The sequence below is a fragment of the Phyllostomus discolor genome, chromosome 8 (assembly GCF_004126475.2).
Source record: "Phyllostomus discolor isolate MPI-MPIP mPhyDis1 chromosome 8, mPhyDis1.pri.v3, whole genome shotgun sequence".
NCBI classification, from domain to species: Eukaryota; Metazoa; Chordata; class Mammalia; order Chiroptera; family Phyllostomidae; genus Phyllostomus; species Phyllostomus discolor.
This window is the reverse complement of record NC_040910.2, coordinates 70,793,964-70,812,359: the sequence shown is the minus strand read 5'-3', so window position 1 is coordinate 70,812,359 and position 18,396 is coordinate 70,793,964. Positions and strand designations below refer to the sequence as shown.

The window sequence follows — 18,396 nt, the reverse complement described above, 5'->3', positions numbered from 1 at the left end:
TCACTAATGAATATGTTGGTATATTTGATGATATCCCTCAGGTCCCTCAGGTTCTGTTCATCTTTCTTCATTTTTTTCTCCTCCTGCTCAGTAGACTAGATAATATCAATTGTCTTGTCTTCAAGTTAACTGGCCCTTTCTTCTCCCTGCTCAAATCATTGAGCCCCTATAAAAAATAGACTATCTTTTAGAGCAGTTTTAGGTTCATAGCCAAATTGAATGGAAAGCACAGACATTTCCCATATATGCCTTACCCATACATGCATAGTTTTCTTTATTATCAAAAGTCCCCACCACAGAGGTACATTTTCTACAATTGATAAACCTAAAAAAACACATCTTTATCACACAGAGTCCATATTTTAGGGTTCATTCTTGATGTTGTGCATTATATGGGTTTGGACAAATTTATAATGACAGGTATCTACTTTTATAGTATCATACTTAGTAGTTTCACTGTCTTAATAATCCTTTGTGTGTGACCTATTCATATCTTTCTCCCTTTAACCCCTGGCAACCACAGATCTTTTTACTGCCTTCTTACTCTCAGTTCTGTTTTTTTCAGAATGTCGTATAGTTGGAATCATACATACAGTATGTAGCTTTTTCAGATTGGCTTCTTTCAGTCAGTAGTGCACATTTAAGATTCCTTCATGTCTTTTCATGGCTTGATAGCTCATTTCTTTTTAGTGCTAAATAACATTTCATTGTTTGGATGTACCACATTTTACCTACTGAAGGACATCTTGGTTGCTTCCAAGCATTAGCAATTATAAATAAAAGTGCTATAAACATCCATTTGTGTGGATGTGTTTTCAACTCAGAGTGTGATTGCTGGATTGTATGATAAGAGTTTGTTTAGTTTTGTAAGTCTTCCTAAATGGCTGTACCAGTTTGCATTCCCACCAGCAATGAATGAGAATTCCTGTTGCTCCACATGCTCAACATTTGCTGTTGTCAGTGTTCTGGATTTGGGGCATTCTAATAGGTATATAGCAATATCTAGTGAGTTTTTCATATCATTGATTGTACTGTTCAGCTCCAGAATTTCTGTTTTTCATTTTGTAAAACTCTATGTCTTTATTGACAGTTCCTATTTATTTATACATTGTTCTGATTTCCTTTGGTTTGTTTTTCATGGTTTCCTTTGGTTCACTGAGCATATTTAAGGCTTTGACTAGTAATCCCAATATCTGAGTTTCCATAGGAATAGTACCTGTCAAATTATTTTTCCTTTGAATGAGTAATATTTTCCTGTTTCTTTGCATGTTGTGTAATTTTTGGTTGAGAACTTCACAATTTGAGTATTATAATGTGGTAACTCTGGAAATCATATTCTCTCTCTCCTCAGGGATTTCATTTGATGGCCATAAAATCTTTATTTCTTGGTGTGTATGTTAATTGACATTTCTGTTCTGTTATCTCTGTGATTAGCCTGTGACCTGACAGATTTTGTAAAATGTCTCCTTCCCTCTACCCTTTCCAAAACTGTATATCTCTTTACATGTTTTGATGCTGCCAGGAAAGCCTCTGGCAAGGGGCCCAAAACAAAGGCAGTTGTCTGCTCTGGTTCCTCAGAGAATTGCTAAACTGACCAAAATACAAAATACTATATTTCTGGAGGATAAGATCCTTATAACCTACCCTTGCTTCAGCCAACCACTCAAGTAACACAGGCTGCCATTCCCATGGCTGCACAGGGCCTGAGGGGTTGGGGAGGGTATCTAATTCATGCACCTGGCTCTTTTATCAAAGTTTAGCATCATGTGCCTTCATCAGGCACTCATACCTGACTGTTTAAGTATCTGATTAGGTTCTAGAGTTTCCAAATAGGTTCTGGCTTAACATAGAAGGGCAAACTCCTGGAGTTTCCTATTCTTCTATTTTCAGTGATGTTACTCTATCTTTGTTTTTTAAACTATTTTCTTAAAATACTGCCATAAAACATTAATAATATTGTTTTATAAAGGCAATGTTAATTTTTATGTATCTATATATTTAGTCCTTTTAAAAAAGATTTTATTTATGTACTCTGAGAGAGAAGGGAAGGGAGGGAGAAAGAGAAGGAGAGAAACATTAATGTGCAAGAGATACATGAATTGGTTGCCTCTTGCTCCCCTGCAACTGGGGACCTGTCTGCAACCCAGGCATGTGCCCTGACTGGGAATTGAACCAGTGATCTCTCAGTTCACAGGCCAACACTCAATCCACTGAGCCACATCACCCAGGGCAATTACTCCTTTCTTTGCTGTTCTTCCATTCCTTGAACTCACATCTTCCATCTGGAATCCCTTCCTCCCTCCCTCCCTTCCTTCCTTCCTTCCTTCCTTCCTTCCTTCCTTCCTTTCTTTTCCCCCTTTTTTAAAACCCTCATTGATCAGTTGCCTCCCATAGGTGCCCTGATTAGAGATCAGACCCACAACCTGGGTATGTGCTATGACTGGGGATCAAACCCTCAACCTTTTGGTGTATAGATGACACTCCAACCAACTGAGCCAAGTGGACAGTGCTGGATTATTTTTCTTGATGTCAAAATCTCTTTTATTTATTTTGGTTTAAAAATATATTTATTTTACATTTATTTTTAAAGGAATTCTTACATTGGCAGTTACTTCAAAATGTGGAAAATACTCTGTTTTTCATTATTGTTGAGAAGTCAGCTATCAGTTGACCACCATTGCTTTCAGATTTTTGTCTTTTTTGTTTTTATCAGTTTTACTTGGCTGTGCTTAGTGTATTGTTATCGTTTTTTAAATAATTCTTTATGGGATTCTTAGGCTTTTTGAAATAGTGGTGTCTTTGCATTAGTTCTTGAAAATTCTCAGTCATTGTCTCTGTATATTGGCTCTGCTCCATTGTCTTTGCTGTATCTTTCTGGAATCTGATTAAATATATGTTAGCTTCTGCATCTATGTTGCTCATTCTCTGTTTTGTATTTTCCTCTTTTGTTTTTATGCTTACTCTAGATAATTTCCTATTTATCTTCTAGTTTACTAATTCTCTAACTTTGTCTAATCTACTATTAACTCACATATTGAGTTTTTAATTTCATGAATTTTTTTATTTCACAAAGTACTACTGCTTTTATTTTCAATCTTAATTTTCCATAGTTTCTTGTTCTCTGATATTTTCAACTTTATCTTTGATTACTAAATACAGTTTTATTATCTGTAGATGATAATTCCAGTATCTGAAATGTTTGAGGATCTTTTTCTGCTGTTCCTTGTTTTTGCTGGCTTTCATGGAGTCTAATTTTTGTTTGTTTTTGGTTCTGGTTATTTTTAACCATGTGTTGGGTCTTGTATTTGAAAAATTGTAGGAATAATTTGAGGCTTACAGTAAAAGTACTTTGCTCCAAAGAATATTTGCATTTTCTTCTACCAGGTCCTGAAAGACACTGTAAGTCCAGGACCAATTAACCCTAATTTTCAGTGGTTGGGATTCCTGGGTGATTTTAGCTGAGCTTTATTTTGAATAGGGTGTTCTACTTCTAATTCACATCCATCCTAAAAATGAGTCTCAATTTATTGTGAGTAGGGTCTCTAGTTAGACTCCCCAATTTATGTGGGCCTTGGCCTTAGATTTCTGTTCATTTGCCCTTGAAAGGAAGTCAAGACAAAAATTGTAATTTTCTCAGGTTAGTAAATACCCCCAGGGCAAAAATGGCATCTACCATGCTTGCTACCTGACTAGGTGTGCGCGCTCTCTCTCTCTCTCTCTCTTTACTTTGGCCTAGTTATTCCATACTGTTTTGTTACCTCTTTGATGCTCTTTTAGGAAGATTTTCTATAGAGAGAGGAAAAAATAGAATTAAATTTTATTGAATTTGTTTGTCGTTAACCAAAATAACCTAATCTGCTAATTTTAGGAGAGTTAACTTGGGTAACTTAATCTGCTAGTACTAGAAACAGGAAAATCTACTTCTTGTCTTCTTATATTCTGAAATAGTTTGTAAGGTTGCCATTAATTTGTGCTTCTTGAATATTTGATATTTGACTGCAGATTTTGCTTCTTTAATGTTTATGGAAATACTTAGGCTTTTATTTCTTCTTGAATTATTTTTGGTGCACTCACATTCTCTCTGTCCTTCCCCCTGTCCCCTTATATATTCATTTCAATTTTCAATTTTCTAATTTATTGACTTAAAGTTGCATAATTTTATCTTTTCAATGTCTAAAGCATCTTTTCTATTTTTTATTCCTGATATTCATTTGTGTGTCATTTCTCTTATCTTCTTTTTTTAAAACCATCTTACTTGTCATTTACTTGAATATATTTCTAGAGGATTAACTTTAGGATTGGCTTTTTCTTCTATTTTATTAATATCTATACTTTATTTCATTCACTATATTTTCTTTGGTTTTATTTTGTTATTCTTTTAAAATCTTAAGATAGGCCCTGGCTGGTATGGCTCAGTGGATTGAGTGCCAGCCCATGAACCAAAGGGTCACCGATTCAGTTCCCAGTCAGGGCACATGCCTGGGTTGCGGGCCAGGTCCCCAGTGGGGGCCCTGTGAGAGGCAACCACACATTGATGTTTCTCTTCCTCGCTTTCTCCTTCCCTTTCCCTCTCTTTGAAAATAAATAAATAAATAAAATATTTTTAAAAAATCTTAAGATAGGTGTTTATGTATTCATTATAGCCTTTTTTTCTAAATTTCTGTATAAATATTAATTTAAGTGTATTCTACAACTTATCCAATGTAGTATTTCTCTTGTTATTTGATTCTAATACTTAGTTTTTTATATTATTACTTTTGATCTCCTGAATTATTTTTAAACATATAGGGTTTTTCTGATTATGTTTTTATTATTGATTTATAGCTTGTCTGCTTTATGATTAAAGAGCATGGTCTTTTAAAAATTATTTATTTATGTATATTCTTACCCAACTTTTTGTTTCAAAATATTTCATACTTAAAGAAATGTTGGCCTGGCTGGTGTAGCTCAGTGGATTAAGCGCGGGCTGTGAACCAAAGTGTCGCAGGTTCGATTCCCATTCAGGGTACATGCCTGGGTTGCAGGCCATGACCCCCAGCAACCACACATTGATGTTTCTTTCTCTCTCTCTTTCTCCTTCCCTTCCCTCTCTAAAAAATAATAAATAAAATCTTTTTTAAAAAAAGAAATGTATCATAGTATAATGAATACTTACATTCATCAAGTTCATCAACATTTGGTTACATCTGTCTGTTGTATATGTTGTACTTATCTCTCTCTCTCTCTTTTCTCCTTTCCCCACACTCTTCCTCTTTCTCCCTTTTTCAACTCACATCCTTTGAGTGTTTCTTTTGAACATCATGAGAGAATATGCTTTTTTAATTTAAATTATTTGAGACTCAATTTGTCTCTTAAAACATGGCCAGCTTTTCTAGATGTTTCATTTGTGCTTGAAATATGTATTTATAGTATTTGGGTGAAGTTTTGTTTGTGTCTCTTTGTGTGTGTGCCTAGTTTGTTAATTATGCTCTTTAAACCATCATATCTTGATTTTTTTCTGTTAAAATTTATATATTTCTCCTGCAGTCTGTCAATTTTGCCTTATACATTATTACTATTATTATTATTATATATTCTCACTGGAGGACATGCTTATTGATTTTAGAGAGAGGGTAAGGGAGGGGGAGGGAGAGAGGAAGAGAAACATGATGTGAGAGAGAAACATTGATCTGTTGCCTCTTGTACACACCTGACTGGGGACCAAACTGCAGCCCAGGTATGTGCCCTGACTAGGAATTGAACCTGTGACTTTTTAGTTTACTGGATGATGTTTGAACCAACTGAGCCACATCAGACAGGCTTGCTATATATACATTTGTGACTATACTATTAAATGCAGATAAATTTTAAAATTGCTATATCTTTTCTGGTAATTGAATGTTTTATCCTTACCTTAGGAGGTGACTCTCTTTATCTTTATAATGCTTTTTGCCTTAGGGAATATTTTTGCTTAATATTAATTAAGCTATACCAGTCTTTCTTTTAAAAACAGAATTTGCCTGGCAAATATTTTCCTAATCTTTTTACTTTCAACTTTTATATATTTGTCTTTTACCTGGAACATTTAGTTCATTAACATTTATTTATTCATAACTGGGTCTGTGCCCTACTTTATCTTACTTTGTCTTACCTGTTCAGAGTTTATTTTTCTCTCCTTTCTTGTATCTTTTAGATTCATTATGTTTTTTCTCATTTTTCTCACTGACATTTTTTCCTTAGCTAGTTTGAAAGTGATAAACTGAATTTTTGTTCATTTGTTTGCTTGCTTGTTTAGGGGTTACTTTAGAAATAATAACATGCATACTTAAATTATCAGAGTTTACTTATTAGAGGTAAATACCAAAGAAAAAGAAAGCCATCAATTCTTTTTTTTTTTTAAAGATTTGTTTATTTATTTTTAGAAAGGGAAGGAAGGGAGAAAGAGAGAGAGAAACATCAATGTGCGGTTGCTGGGGCCCATGATCTGAAACCTAGGCATGTGCCCTGGCTGGGAATCGAACCTGTGATACTTTGGTTCACAGCCCGCGCTCAATCCACTGAGCTATGCCAGCCAGGGCTTTTTTTTTTTTTTTTTTAAGTAGTCTTTTCTCTTTTTCTTTTTTTTAATTAATTAATTAATTTTTTTAAAGAGGGAAGGGAAGGAGAAAGAGAGAGAGAGAAACATCAATGTGCGGTTGCTGGGGGTCGTGGCCTGCAACCCAGGCATATGCCCTGACTGGGAATCGAACCTGCAATGCTTTGGTTCGCAGCCCGAGCTCAATCCACTGAGCTATGCCAGCCAGGGCAAGCCATCAATTCTATGTAGGTGGGTCCAGGTAAAATTCTCAGAGAACTTTAAAAAATATTTTAAAATGTAATAAAAATTATCTATAACACAAGTTCAAATAATACAGAAGTAAAAAGTATTGGGTACCTTCTCTTATCACACCATTTGGAGTGCCTCCTTCAGAACTTCTCGTATATATGCATATGGGTTGGTGCTTTCAAAAAGTGAACATGCTTTGTATTTGTTGCAACTTGTTTGTTTTTTAACCTCATAATATATCATAGATATCTCTCCATGTCAACACATATAGATGTGCATCATTATTTTTAAGGGTTATATAATATTGCAATGAATGGATGACTTACTTAAGCATTTTCCTTTTGAAGAGAAATTTACAATGACACCAATTTTTGTTATAAAAACAGTGCTTCAGTGAACATCAGTGTACATTAATCTTTGGCATCCCTTCTATAGGACAAATTCCTAAAAGTGGAATTGCTGGCTTAAAGGGAATGCATATTAAACTTTATCATTAAAGAAATTAGGTAACAAAATATCTAGAGTAGTCAAAATCATAGAAACAGAAAGTAGAATGGTGGTTGCCAGGGCTGGGGTGGGGGGATGAGGTGTTGTTATTCAGTGTATACAGAGTTTCAGCTTTACAAGATGAAAAAGTTCTAGAAATCTGTACAACAACGTGGACATATTGCATTAGCCAAAAAGTCTGTTACATTTTCTCTATAACATAAAAGACACACTTTTCATTTTCACCAATAACTTTATTGATTTGGATATTGTATGTCAGTTATCTCCCGCTATTGGCTTCTAGTGGGTAGAGGCCAGGGGTGCTGCTAAGCATCCCCCAATGCATAAGAGAGCCCCACAGCAAAGAATCATTTGGCTAAAATGTCAGTAGAACCAAGAAACTTCACAAACCACTTTTGACACATTCGATCAGTCACAGCACCTTCTCCATACACTGCACAAATCTTTTGTGTTTTAGTTGCATTTTTACCTTTCTTGAAATAATAAAGCATAATATGCTGAAAATGTTGCCTATCTTCTTCCATCTTCAATATTAAAATGGCTGCACAAAAACTCACCAATTTTGATAAGTTTTTTTAAATGCATGCTGATATGCCAGCTGTCACAATAACAATATAACAAAATTGTTTCAAATGAAGTTAAAACAACTAAGCACTACTAGAGCCATAAAAAAAAACTAATGGACTTTTTGGCCAACCCAATAGTTAACAGTACTCAAATATACACTTAAAAGGATTAAAAGGGTAAATTTCATACTATATATTTCTTACCACAATTTAAGAATTGTTTTAAAAAAGATTTTAGGTTGCTGCAAGAGTTTGGTATGATTGGGATGTATTTGGGAGTGATGAGGTAGATGGGTGGTGGGAGATCATAAAGGTCCTTGTAAGACATTTTAAGCAGCCAGAACTTTATTTTTTAGGCAGTTTGGGCATTTGAAGGGTTGCAAACAAAGGAATAAATTGAGTATTTTTGTGTTTTAGGATATTCACTGAACCACAAAGTTGAGGATCTAGTGGGGCCAAAATGGGAGAGGACAGAGGGTAGAATAGAGGCAGTGAAGTCAACTAGACTTGAAATAATATTGAATTAATGTAGTAGTGAGTGGAGGGGTAAATTAGGTGTTAAGGAAGTAGAATGGCATTAACAGTTGGAAGGGGTAAAGAAGTAAGAGGAGTCAAGGATAACTCCAGGTTTCAAATAGCTTGTGTGTTTCAGTGGCCAGTGGTTGCATTGACTAAGGCAAGAAATGTAATAGGAACAGAAGGTTTAAGGGTAAAAAACCAAATGAACTCATTTTGGATGTATCGTTTTTGAGGTGTATCCGAATAGAGCCAAGCATGAGCTTACTGGGTGTATGGCTTAAAGCCTGGAGGAAAGGTCTAGGCTAAAGAGAGATCTAGAAAGCGTTTTAAGGTATAATGGTAGCAGAAAACATGACCTACAGGCCAAACATTTATTATCCACACGTTAAAGCATCAGTGACCAGTGTTAGTGTATGAAGACTGGTCAGACTAAGGACAGAACTCAAGGAAGCATCCAACCTTTGTGGGCAGTTGGAAGAAGAGCAGTCAGTGGAGACTGAGAGGTGGTCAGATAGAATGAGAACACGAGACGGCGGCATCGTGGAAAATGGTTTTAGCAGGAAGGATTGGGATAGGTGGCTGATGTTGCAGTAAGGTCACATAAGACTGCAAAATCACCACTGTTGGATTTAGAAATTAAATTCTTTGCCATGAAGTACTGTATACTGTAAGTAGAAATCAGATTTCAGTGAGTTGAAAAAGGAATATGAGGTGAGAAAATGGAGAGAGTGAAAGACTAATTCTGCTTTAGGAGGTAGGGACACTGACATTTATTAATGTCTCCTGGGTTTCAGGTACTGTTATCTCAGACACATACTACAGATTTCACTGTTCTACCTAACATATCTTTTGGTTTAAAAGTATTTTTTTTGTCCAGAGTCATTTTAATTTTAGTGTACATACAGTGTGTGAGTACCTCATGATCTAAAAGGAAAGGGAACCTCTTTCACTCTCTGTGGCAAAATTCTTGTTCTTCATCCTTTGGGCATAGGAGGAGAAATGTTGGCAAATGGATTTTTTTGTCTACATTATATCCTCCATCCTCCTTTAATCCCCAGCAGAATTGAGCTATTACCCCACCTTCCTTCACTCCCAGGCCCGGTATGAAAGCCAGCGGATCCAGCTGGAGTCAGAGCTGGCTGTGCAGCTGGAGCAGCGGGTGACAGAGCGGCTGGCGCAGGCTCAGGAGAGCAGCTTGCGGCAAGCAGCCTCCCTGAGGGAACATCACAGGTACCTGGGACTTACTGGGTGCAGCATCTCCTCAGCCACACAGGTGTTGTTAGTGCCCTGCCCACATCCTCTCAGATCCCTTTATCATCTTCCGACATGCTGGCTCCTGTCAGCTGGGACCTAAGTCTGTCTGTGGGAGAGCTGCCTGTAGGTGCACATTGAGAGCTGGAGTGCTTGATGATTTTCCTCCCACAGGGTGTAGTCCTTAACCAATAACTGGTGGGTGCAGGAATATAAATTTCCCAGCTCCCTTGCCCCTGATGGGGACAATGATGAGCTTGACCTACACCATCTCCGAGTTGACCTGTGGGATTGAGCCTCCTTCCGATCCCAGTTTCATTTCTCCTCACCTCCACTTCTTGACCATTCTTTTTCCCGGAAATGTTTCTTAAATAAATAATCTTCCAGTAAATCCTCATCTCAGTCTTCACTTCTGGGGAACCCATCCTAAAACAGCAGCTTTGTTCTTTCTTCTTTCCTAAGCCCGCTGTGCTGTGCCAGGCTGGCTGCCTGTGGCTAGCTGTCTCTCACACACACACTCTGCCTTTTCTCATTCGATTACTTCTGTCTCCAGATTCAACCCTCTTTTCTCACCTGTGTCCTCTCAGGAAGCAGCTGCAGGACCTAAATGGACAGCACCAGCAGGAATTGTCCACTCAGTTAGCTCAGTTCAAGGTGGAAATGGCAGAACGAGAGGAAAGGCAGCAGCAGGTGGCTCAGGACTATGAGCTCAGGTACCAGTCCTTAGAGTATTGCTTTTACACCTCAGTCCCTTTCCTGTGCACAGAGCCCAAACTGGGAAGGGTGAAGAGCTGCCACCTCCACAGATATGTCCTCTTCTACATTGGCCTCTGCTCCTTGCAGAATTTCCAATGTCTGACATTCCACTCTGGTTCCCCTTATTCTCCAAGTCTTTGCTTTCTCAAAGGCTACCTATGTCAGCTCTCCCATCTTTTCTTCAGATTGGCCCGGGAGCAAGCTCGAGTGCGGGATCTGCAGAGTAGGAACCAGCAGCTGGAAGAACAGCGGGCTGAGCTGGTAGAGCGACTTCAAGCCATGCTGCAGGCCCACTGGGAGGAGGCAAACAGACTGCTCAGCACCTCTGCCCTGCCTCCCAACCCCCCAGTAGGCATTACCCCTTTAAGCTAAGCTGCTCAGAGTTGTAGATAGATCCCTTTTTTTGAAATCTAGCTTCCTCCCAAGATAAGTCCTAAATTCAGGTCCTTGAACCTGCATTAAGAAAAAATCCGAGGAACTGTCTCATCAAAAAGAAATCTTTTTTTCTGTGGCCATAGCTCACCCAGACTGGCGACAGTGCATTGGATCTAACTCTCTTTTCCCAGCTCACGAGGTGGTGAGGAACACGTGATTCTAGTTTTGCCAAGTGGTAATTGAATTATGATGTTAAGGGCCAAAATTGTTGCTAAGTCCTGCCCTAGAGTAGGATTGGGAGCCTCACCCCTGGCCTGTCTTATGTTACTTGGCATCTCCTGCTTCCTTCTTTTAATTACGAAATTTTTATTATTAGCTAAAATGTTTTTTGGAATGGATATGTACATGGCAAGGAAAAAACCCAAACCATTCAAAAAGGTATACAGTGAAAAGTAATCTCCCTCCCAAATCTGCACCTCAGTCGTCTGGCTCCTCTCTCCAGCAGCAACTGCTGTTACTGGTGTCTGGAGCGCTCCCCCCACAAATGGTAGCCTTCTACACACTATTGTGTGATTTTTTATTTAACTAAGTGCTTATTGGTGGAATTTAAAGTTGTTTCATATGTTTTGTTTTTACAAATTGCTGCAATAAATATCATTAATACATATCTGTCCAAGTGTATCTGTAAAATTTCTAGAAGTGGAATTGTAAAATCAAAAGTAAGCATCTTAAAATTTGATAGACATTATCAAATCTTCTTTTAAGGAAGTTTTAATTTGTAATCTTACTAAAGTATCTGTACCACGTCTTGTCTCTTTTAATACCCTGGGCTTTGACCCTTCTTTCTGCCTCTCTCTTGTGCCCAGGTCCCTACCACCAGCCCCTGTAGCCCTGGGCCGCACAAACCAGAGAAGGGGGAGAGGAGGGTCTGGAATATGCCTCCCATGGCTGTGGCCCTAAAGCCTGTGTTGCAGCAGAGCCGGGAAGCAAGGGACGAGCTAGCTGGAGTGCCACCTGTTCTTTGTAGCCCCTCCTCAGATCTTAGCCTCCTGCTGGACCCCACTTTCCAGAGCCAACATTCCTTCCAGGCCCTGGAACCAAAGCCAGATCTCACTGAATCTTCAGGTAACTGGGAACAGATATCACCCCTTACATGCACTAATTGGCTCCCTCTTACCTACCTACCTCTCTGTCTGGGACTTGAGTATTTGGATTCCCAGATGTCTGAGTGACTGTACATCGCAAGGAGCAGAAATCCACTCGAGTTGGATTGAATAAAGGGAGTGAGATCTCAGGGAAATGTGGTGTAGCTGGACCTAATGAGAACTGGAGTTTAGCTCCAGCAGTGCTCTCAGGAACTGAGGCGGCTGCTACTCCTCTCTTTGGGCTTGCATGGGCACTTAACTCTGCCTCTCCCTGCACATCTGTTCCTTTCTCTTGGCAGGCTACCACTTTTTCTCACTCAAGGTGCTAGCTCTCATAACTTTGGCTTGCACATGGACTTGACCAGCCATGACACTGATTCCAGCCAAGACTCTAAACAACCTTATAGAGACCATGGGTCTCTTTCTTAGGTCCAGTTTAAAGAGAGGCCATCTGATGGGTTGGCAGCCATCCCTTGGACTGGCTAACCTTGGGAGTGGTGTCCACCCCTGGTTTAGTCATCTGTAACTTGGGTGGATGGGAGTGCTGTGTATAGTGCAAACATGAAAAGCCAGGTTGAATTAAGAATGAGGGATGAACCCTGGCTGGTGTGGCTCAGTTGGTTGGAGCCTGTATACCGAAAGATTGCAGGTTTGATTCCCAATCATGGCAGATACCTAGATTGTGGGTTTCACCCCTGGCCCAGGAGCCTATAAGAGGCAACCCATTGATGTTTCTCACATCAATGTTTCTCTTTTTCACTGTCTCTTTCCCCAACTTTTTTTTTCTAAAAGCAATAAAAAAATGTCCTCAGGTGAGGATTAAAGAAATTAAAAAAAGAATGAGGGATGAATTATATCACAGTTTTAGTAAAAGGTGAAAGATTTATGCTATCTGAAGAGAAACCAGAGTAATATATATATATCACATTTCAAACATAAAAGTTGTGCAATTATAAAAACAAATTGAGGGCATGTTCTGGTGAAGGAACCAGAACATGTTTATTAATCCTAAACCATTCTGAATATTAGTTTCTGTTCTTTAAGTGGTTTATGGTGCTACTTATTATTTATTTAGAGTCTGAATACCACAGCTTTCCCCTCTGTCTACACTTCTTAGAATTCAGCTTTTCCATCTCTCAGTTCCCTTCACCCCTTCCCTCCAGCTATTTTAATCTTTCGTTATCTTCTCACTGCAGCGTCACTCTTATGTTGAATAGGCCTTTTTCTTCTGGGCATTTGGTGAGTTGAGTTATGGAGGAACCCCTCCCCCTACAACATACACATGCGTGCAGGCACACATACATGTGCACACTCGCATGTTACACGTTTCATTTTGCAGATGGGGCCTTGCATCCCAATCACAGAGCAGAACGGCCATTCCCTGAGGAAGATCCTGGATCAGATGGGGATGGCTTCCTAAAGCCAGGGCTGCTGCCCCCTTCTCAGCTCGAGGGCCTCAAGCATTTTTTGCACCAGGTCAGAGAGGGCCCACGCATCCCACCTTATTTTCTTCTTCCATTCTTCATTTCCTCTTTCTGCTGTAGGAGTCCAGGATTCTGGCATCATCTCCCTTTTAGAATTAATACTTTGTCCCAGCTTCTTACTCTCCCAGTCTTATTCCTATCTCAGAAGTCCTTTCTGGAACTTAGGCAACCAACTGTAGCTCTTACTTCCGCAGCCTCTGCTTCCCACAGATACCTAAGACTTTCTTTATTGGCCCTGAGGAAACCTTACTATCTTGTCCCCCCAGCTGCTGGAGACAGTACCCCAGAACAATGAGAACCCCTCTGTTGACCTGTTGCACTCTAAGTCCGGTGAGTGCCAGCTCTAAAAAAGACTGGGGCTAGGAAACGTGAGAGTGGATTCTCTGGGATGGATTTTTAGGACCTGGCAAAGGTGGTGAAGCCTAATAAAGGCCAGGGGGGTGGACCTCCTTGGCTCTTTAGCCATTTCGTGATTCTTTGATCTCTTTCCTCTTGCTAGGTCCCAATCACTTGCCTGTCCCATCTTGGGAGGAAGCCCCTCAAGTGCCACAGCTCCCACCCCCTGTCCATAAAACTAAAGTGCCCTTAGCCATGGCGTCCAATCTTTTCCGGGCCCATGAGCTTCCCTCAACCCACTTACGGAGCAGTGGCCCCAGCAGTGGCTCCCCAGAGAGAGGTAAGCAGGTCATGGTTTACTGGGAGATGAAAGGGAGGTGTTGGGTGTGGAGCAAGTACCTGGAACTAAGGCCCTTCAGGGTTCCTAGGGAGCTGGGAGGGGGGCTCAGGAGAGCAGGTCTAGGATGAGGACCATTACTGATTTGTCTCTCAGGTGGAGATGGGCTCGCATCCTCGAGGCAACTGATGGAGGTGTCTCAGCTGTTACGACTGTACCAGGCTCGGGGCTGGGGGGCACTGCCTCCTGAGGACCTGCTGCTCTACCTGAAGAGGCTGGAGCATAGCGGGTACCAGCCTGGAAGGGAAGGGTTATTTGGGCAGAATCTGAACAGTACGCAGGGAGATGGCTCAGGCAGGGAAGAGAGCGTGTGTGCGTTGTCCATTGAGTGCTCTTTTGTCCTTTTCTGGGGAAGAAAGTAAAGATAAGATACAGATTGAGTCTCTTTCTTCCTACATCTCTCCCTGCTCCCCACCTTTCTTTTCATTCTTTAGACATTTAAAAAAATTATATCTAGAGAGAAGGGAAGGGAGGGAGAAAGAGAGAGAGAAACATCTGTCAGTTGCCTCTTACAGGCACCCTAACTGGGAACTGAATCCGCAACCCAGGCATGTGCTCTGACTCAGAATGGAACCTGCAGCCTTTCAGTTTACAGGATGATGTCCAACCTACTGAGCCACACTGGCCAGGGCCCCCCACCTTTATTTTTTTGTCCCTTCCTTTCTACTTCATTTTTTTCTTTGCTTCTAAAAAAAGTCTCTTCACCATGTCTTTCTACCTTAGTTTTTTCTTCTTTACCCTGCAGCACTTAACTCAGAATCCTAGGATTGTGACACCCTAGTATAACTCAATATTTGATTTCATTAATGTCTCCTCCCATTTTTAAAAATTATTTATTTTTAGAGGAGAGAAGGGAGGGAGAAAGAGAGGGAGAGAAACATCAATGTGTGGTTGCCTCTGATGTGCCTCCTACTAGGGGACCTGGCCCGCAACCCTGACTGGGAATTGAACCATCAACCCTTTGGTTCACAGGCTGGCACTCAATCCACTGAGCCACACCAGTCAGGGCCCTCCTATTTGATTCCAGGTCTATCTTATTTATTCTTAAGAGACAAAGTTGGGGAGTAGTTCTTCTGTTTAACGTTGAGGTGGGGAGAACTCTTTCCCCATCCTCATCCCTTGATTTGTATGGCAGGACTGATGGCGGCCGAGGGGATAATGTCCCCAGAAGGAACACAGACTCCCGCTTGGGTGAGCTCCCCCGGAAAGAGGTGAGCAAAATCAAGGCAGAGCAAGGGATAGAAGGGCCCTCACTGACTCGTTCCTCCAACTCTGTGCACACTGCACCCTATGGCCTGACCCACCCCATTCCTGTTCCCATTCCCTGTAGTATGATCACTCCCTTTTGCCGAAGGATTCTCGTCCTTTCCTTGCATGACTTTTCCTCAGTGGAGCAGGAGATGAGAGTACAGGATGCTGACTTTCTCTTCTCTTTCCTTCAACGCTCAGGCTCCCTCCCAGGCTCTCCCTCGCCGCCTTGCCACAGTTCCTAGGAGTGAAAAACCTCCGGCACGCAAGAAAAGTGGGCACCCTGCCCCTGGTAGCATGAGGAGTCGGGCAGGAATCTGGAGATAAGCCCCTTGGCCTTTCTTCTCTTCTTATTACTATTTTAATAAATGCTCAGTAGTCTGTATTAGAGTCTGTGACTCAGGAATTTGGCAAATGGAGGTTTTATAGGAAATTACTTTGTAAAGAAACCTCATTTTATTCTGTTTGAGTATGTTTTTCTTATGTTTCTATTTTATATTATGTGGGAAAAGACATGAAGACAGTCTTATGGCTAGATTGGAGAAGTTTTAATGAGCCACGTTTCAAATGTTTTAAGAGTAAAACCCACAGAGTAATTAGCTCTGGTTGGTAGTATCATTTTGAATGATTTTTATTTTCTTTATATATTTCTGTGTTTTCCAAATTTTCTAAAACAAGCATGTATTATTAATCAGAAAAAAACCAAACTTTTAATAAAAGAATAAGTTATATAAAGACTTTGAGTAAAAATTTGATTGTTGGAGAGACAGATCTCTCTTTTCAGAGCAGACAGTTATTTGAGATTGCATTAGTAAGATTCTGGAAGATTCCACTCCAGCCAGCAGACATTATGGCCGCAGTGTTCACCCTCAGGTTTTACAACATGTATAAAAGACTAGAGTGCTGGCAAGAGAAATAAAGCCCATGATTACAAAAAAATTCCATCCTAACACTCACCAAAATGAACAAAGAGAAACAATATTAGAGAAGAAATGGCATCTATGTGAAACTAAGAAATGCCCCAACTTCACAGTACAAATACTGACAAACACACCGTGCAGTTTACATTACAATGAAGGATGATGCTTCGGGACCCACACGCCGCTTCCCAGTCCTGCAGCTCAGGGCAGGGCGGTGAAGACGGTAAATACAATTCTAACGGGCCTCGTCCTAGGTGTTTGAAGGACAGAGTTTATTAGATTCCCTGAGGTCCTTCTACTTGCTCCTGAATTATTTGGTTAGATCCAGAATAGACGTGATAAAGTATAGACTCACATAGTATTTCATATTAATAAATGTTTGTCTTATTTCCTTCCACCTAAAAGTAGCTTTGGAGCCCCTGGGAAAGGGAAAAGGGAAGAGATAAACACACAACTCCAGCCAGGACAGTTGATCGCCGGCCTCACTCAGGACAGCCCTCGCTGGCAGAGAAACAAGAGGTGAACTCGCGCAGGAGCAGCACTGGGCTCAGGAGACTTTTCGAGCTCTGTCTCTTCACCCACCTACGGAAATGTTTGCTTTTCTATTTTTTACTTCAAGTGCATAAAATTTATTTGACCAAACTCTGTGACTTATGGCACAGTATCATTATTGGTAAGGGAGGTTTTTTTTACTGTTTTAACAAGCTGGTAAAATGAACACCCAGTCTTATCTCATTATCTCTTGGATTCCAACTTGCCACCCTCTGTTGACATGCCCTACATTTTTCTTAACATTAAAGACAGACTGGAAAATATTTCCCAACTCTGCAGAACAAAATCTGGAAAGGGCACAGTGCTGATTTAACCATTTGGTGAGCCAATTATTTTTATTTTTATTTGAAAATATGTTGTACCCACATTAAAAGTCTGCTTCTTCACAAAATACCACCAAGGAGGCTGGGGAGGAGAAGAAAACCCATAGTCAAGCAGCTCTTCTTCCCAGTTTTTCCTCTATAATTGTCTTGGAAATATTCTGAGAGAGGAAAAAAGCTAAATGATTTTTAGAGCTCTATGAAAGCCCACATTTAGAGGAAGTGGTGCATCCTGTAAGCCTAAGGTTTGGTTGGTGTAGACAGGGTGTCACATGGCACTTTGTCTTCTGAGAACTCCCCAAGCTACTTGGTGTTGGTAGGGGAGGTTCTGGTGGTAGAATATATTCAGGTAAAGGCTGAGCTGTTATAACAAAGAAACCTGATGGGATTGTGGCTTTTGGGCAAAGTTTACTTCCCTGGTAATGGTCCAGAGCAGTGGGTGGTCCTGCTGCACGTGGTCACATAGGGTCTCAGGTTCCTTCCATCTTCTTGCTCTGCTATCCCCTATATCAGTGTTATTACTTGTGTGGTTGAAGCAAGATCATTGTCATGCAGGACTCTCAGCTGGCAAGAAGGGAAAAGAGCCATGTTTAATGTCTTCAGACCCACTCTTGGAAATTCCTCACATGAATTTTGTTTTATTTCATTACCAAACCTTGGTCACATGGCCACATCTGACTGTTGGGGATCACTCTGTGTGATTTCAGAGATTGTAGCCCTGGGAGAGCAGGCTCTGAAAGGGGCTGGTAAGTCTCCCTGGAAAACCAGGTAATAATGCAGGTGGCAGGCATGACACGACTCTTACACCGAGAGTTCCCGTGGGAATTGGGCCTAAGTTGTACATTTTGTCCTTTGAAGCCTGCTCTGCCCTGTGATAAGCCCTGTCAGTGTAACCCAAATGTCTGAGTTCAAGGCATAAGGAGTGAAACTCCCTACTTTATGATATATGCCTTTACAACCATCTGGCGTCAGCATGTCTCGCAGACCCCGACCTGAAAAGATTTCTGTGTTTCTTCAATTGTTATCTATAGACAGTGTCAGTTTTCTATGACTATAGCCTTTTGGACATTGATTGATAAGCTATGCACATGCGCTGCATCCCCCTGTACTTCCCAACCCTAATAAAAGCCATTTTGGAGAAGGGCTCAAGGCATTCTCCACTGGAGGGAATCACCACCCCTTTCCCAGCAGAACAACACATTGTGTCCAGGATGA

At 40.5% G+C, this 18,396-nt stretch overlaps 1 protein-coding gene across 12 annotated transcripts in view; it reads left to right on the top strand.

Annotated features, from left to right (window-relative positions):
* The window catches only part of CNTROB (centrobin, centriole duplication and spindle assembly protein), a 29,749-nt gene extending 12,798 nt beyond the window's left edge, over nucleotides 1–16,951 (top strand). For 9 of the 12 annotated variants that reach the window (XM_036033042.1, XM_036033041.1, XM_036033045.1 and 6 more), the window contains 10 exons: nucleotides 9,494–9,627; nucleotides 10,236–10,361; nucleotides 10,590–10,752; nucleotides 11,646–11,904; nucleotides 13,264–13,400; nucleotides 13,675–13,738; nucleotides 13,908–14,084; nucleotides 14,238–14,370; nucleotides 15,277–15,352; nucleotides 15,591–16,951. In XM_036033042.1, coding sequence (XP_035888935.1) covers nucleotides 9,494–9,627; nucleotides 10,236–10,361; nucleotides 10,590–10,752; nucleotides 11,646–11,904; nucleotides 13,264–13,400; nucleotides 13,675–13,738; nucleotides 13,908–14,084; nucleotides 14,238–14,370; nucleotides 15,277–15,352; nucleotides 15,591–15,716 — 1,395 coding nt within the window. In that variant the 3' untranslated portion in view covers nucleotides 15,717–16,951. The remainder of the gene's footprint in view (nucleotides 1–9,493; nucleotides 9,628–10,235; nucleotides 10,362–10,589; nucleotides 10,753–11,645; nucleotides 11,905–13,263; nucleotides 13,401–13,674; nucleotides 13,739–13,907; nucleotides 14,085–14,237; nucleotides 14,371–15,276; nucleotides 15,353–15,590) is intronic. The other 3 variants (XM_036033044.1, XM_036033048.1, XM_036033047.1) reach the window with 3 other exon arrangements.
* Nucleotides 16,952–18,396: the final 1,445 nt, after the last annotated feature.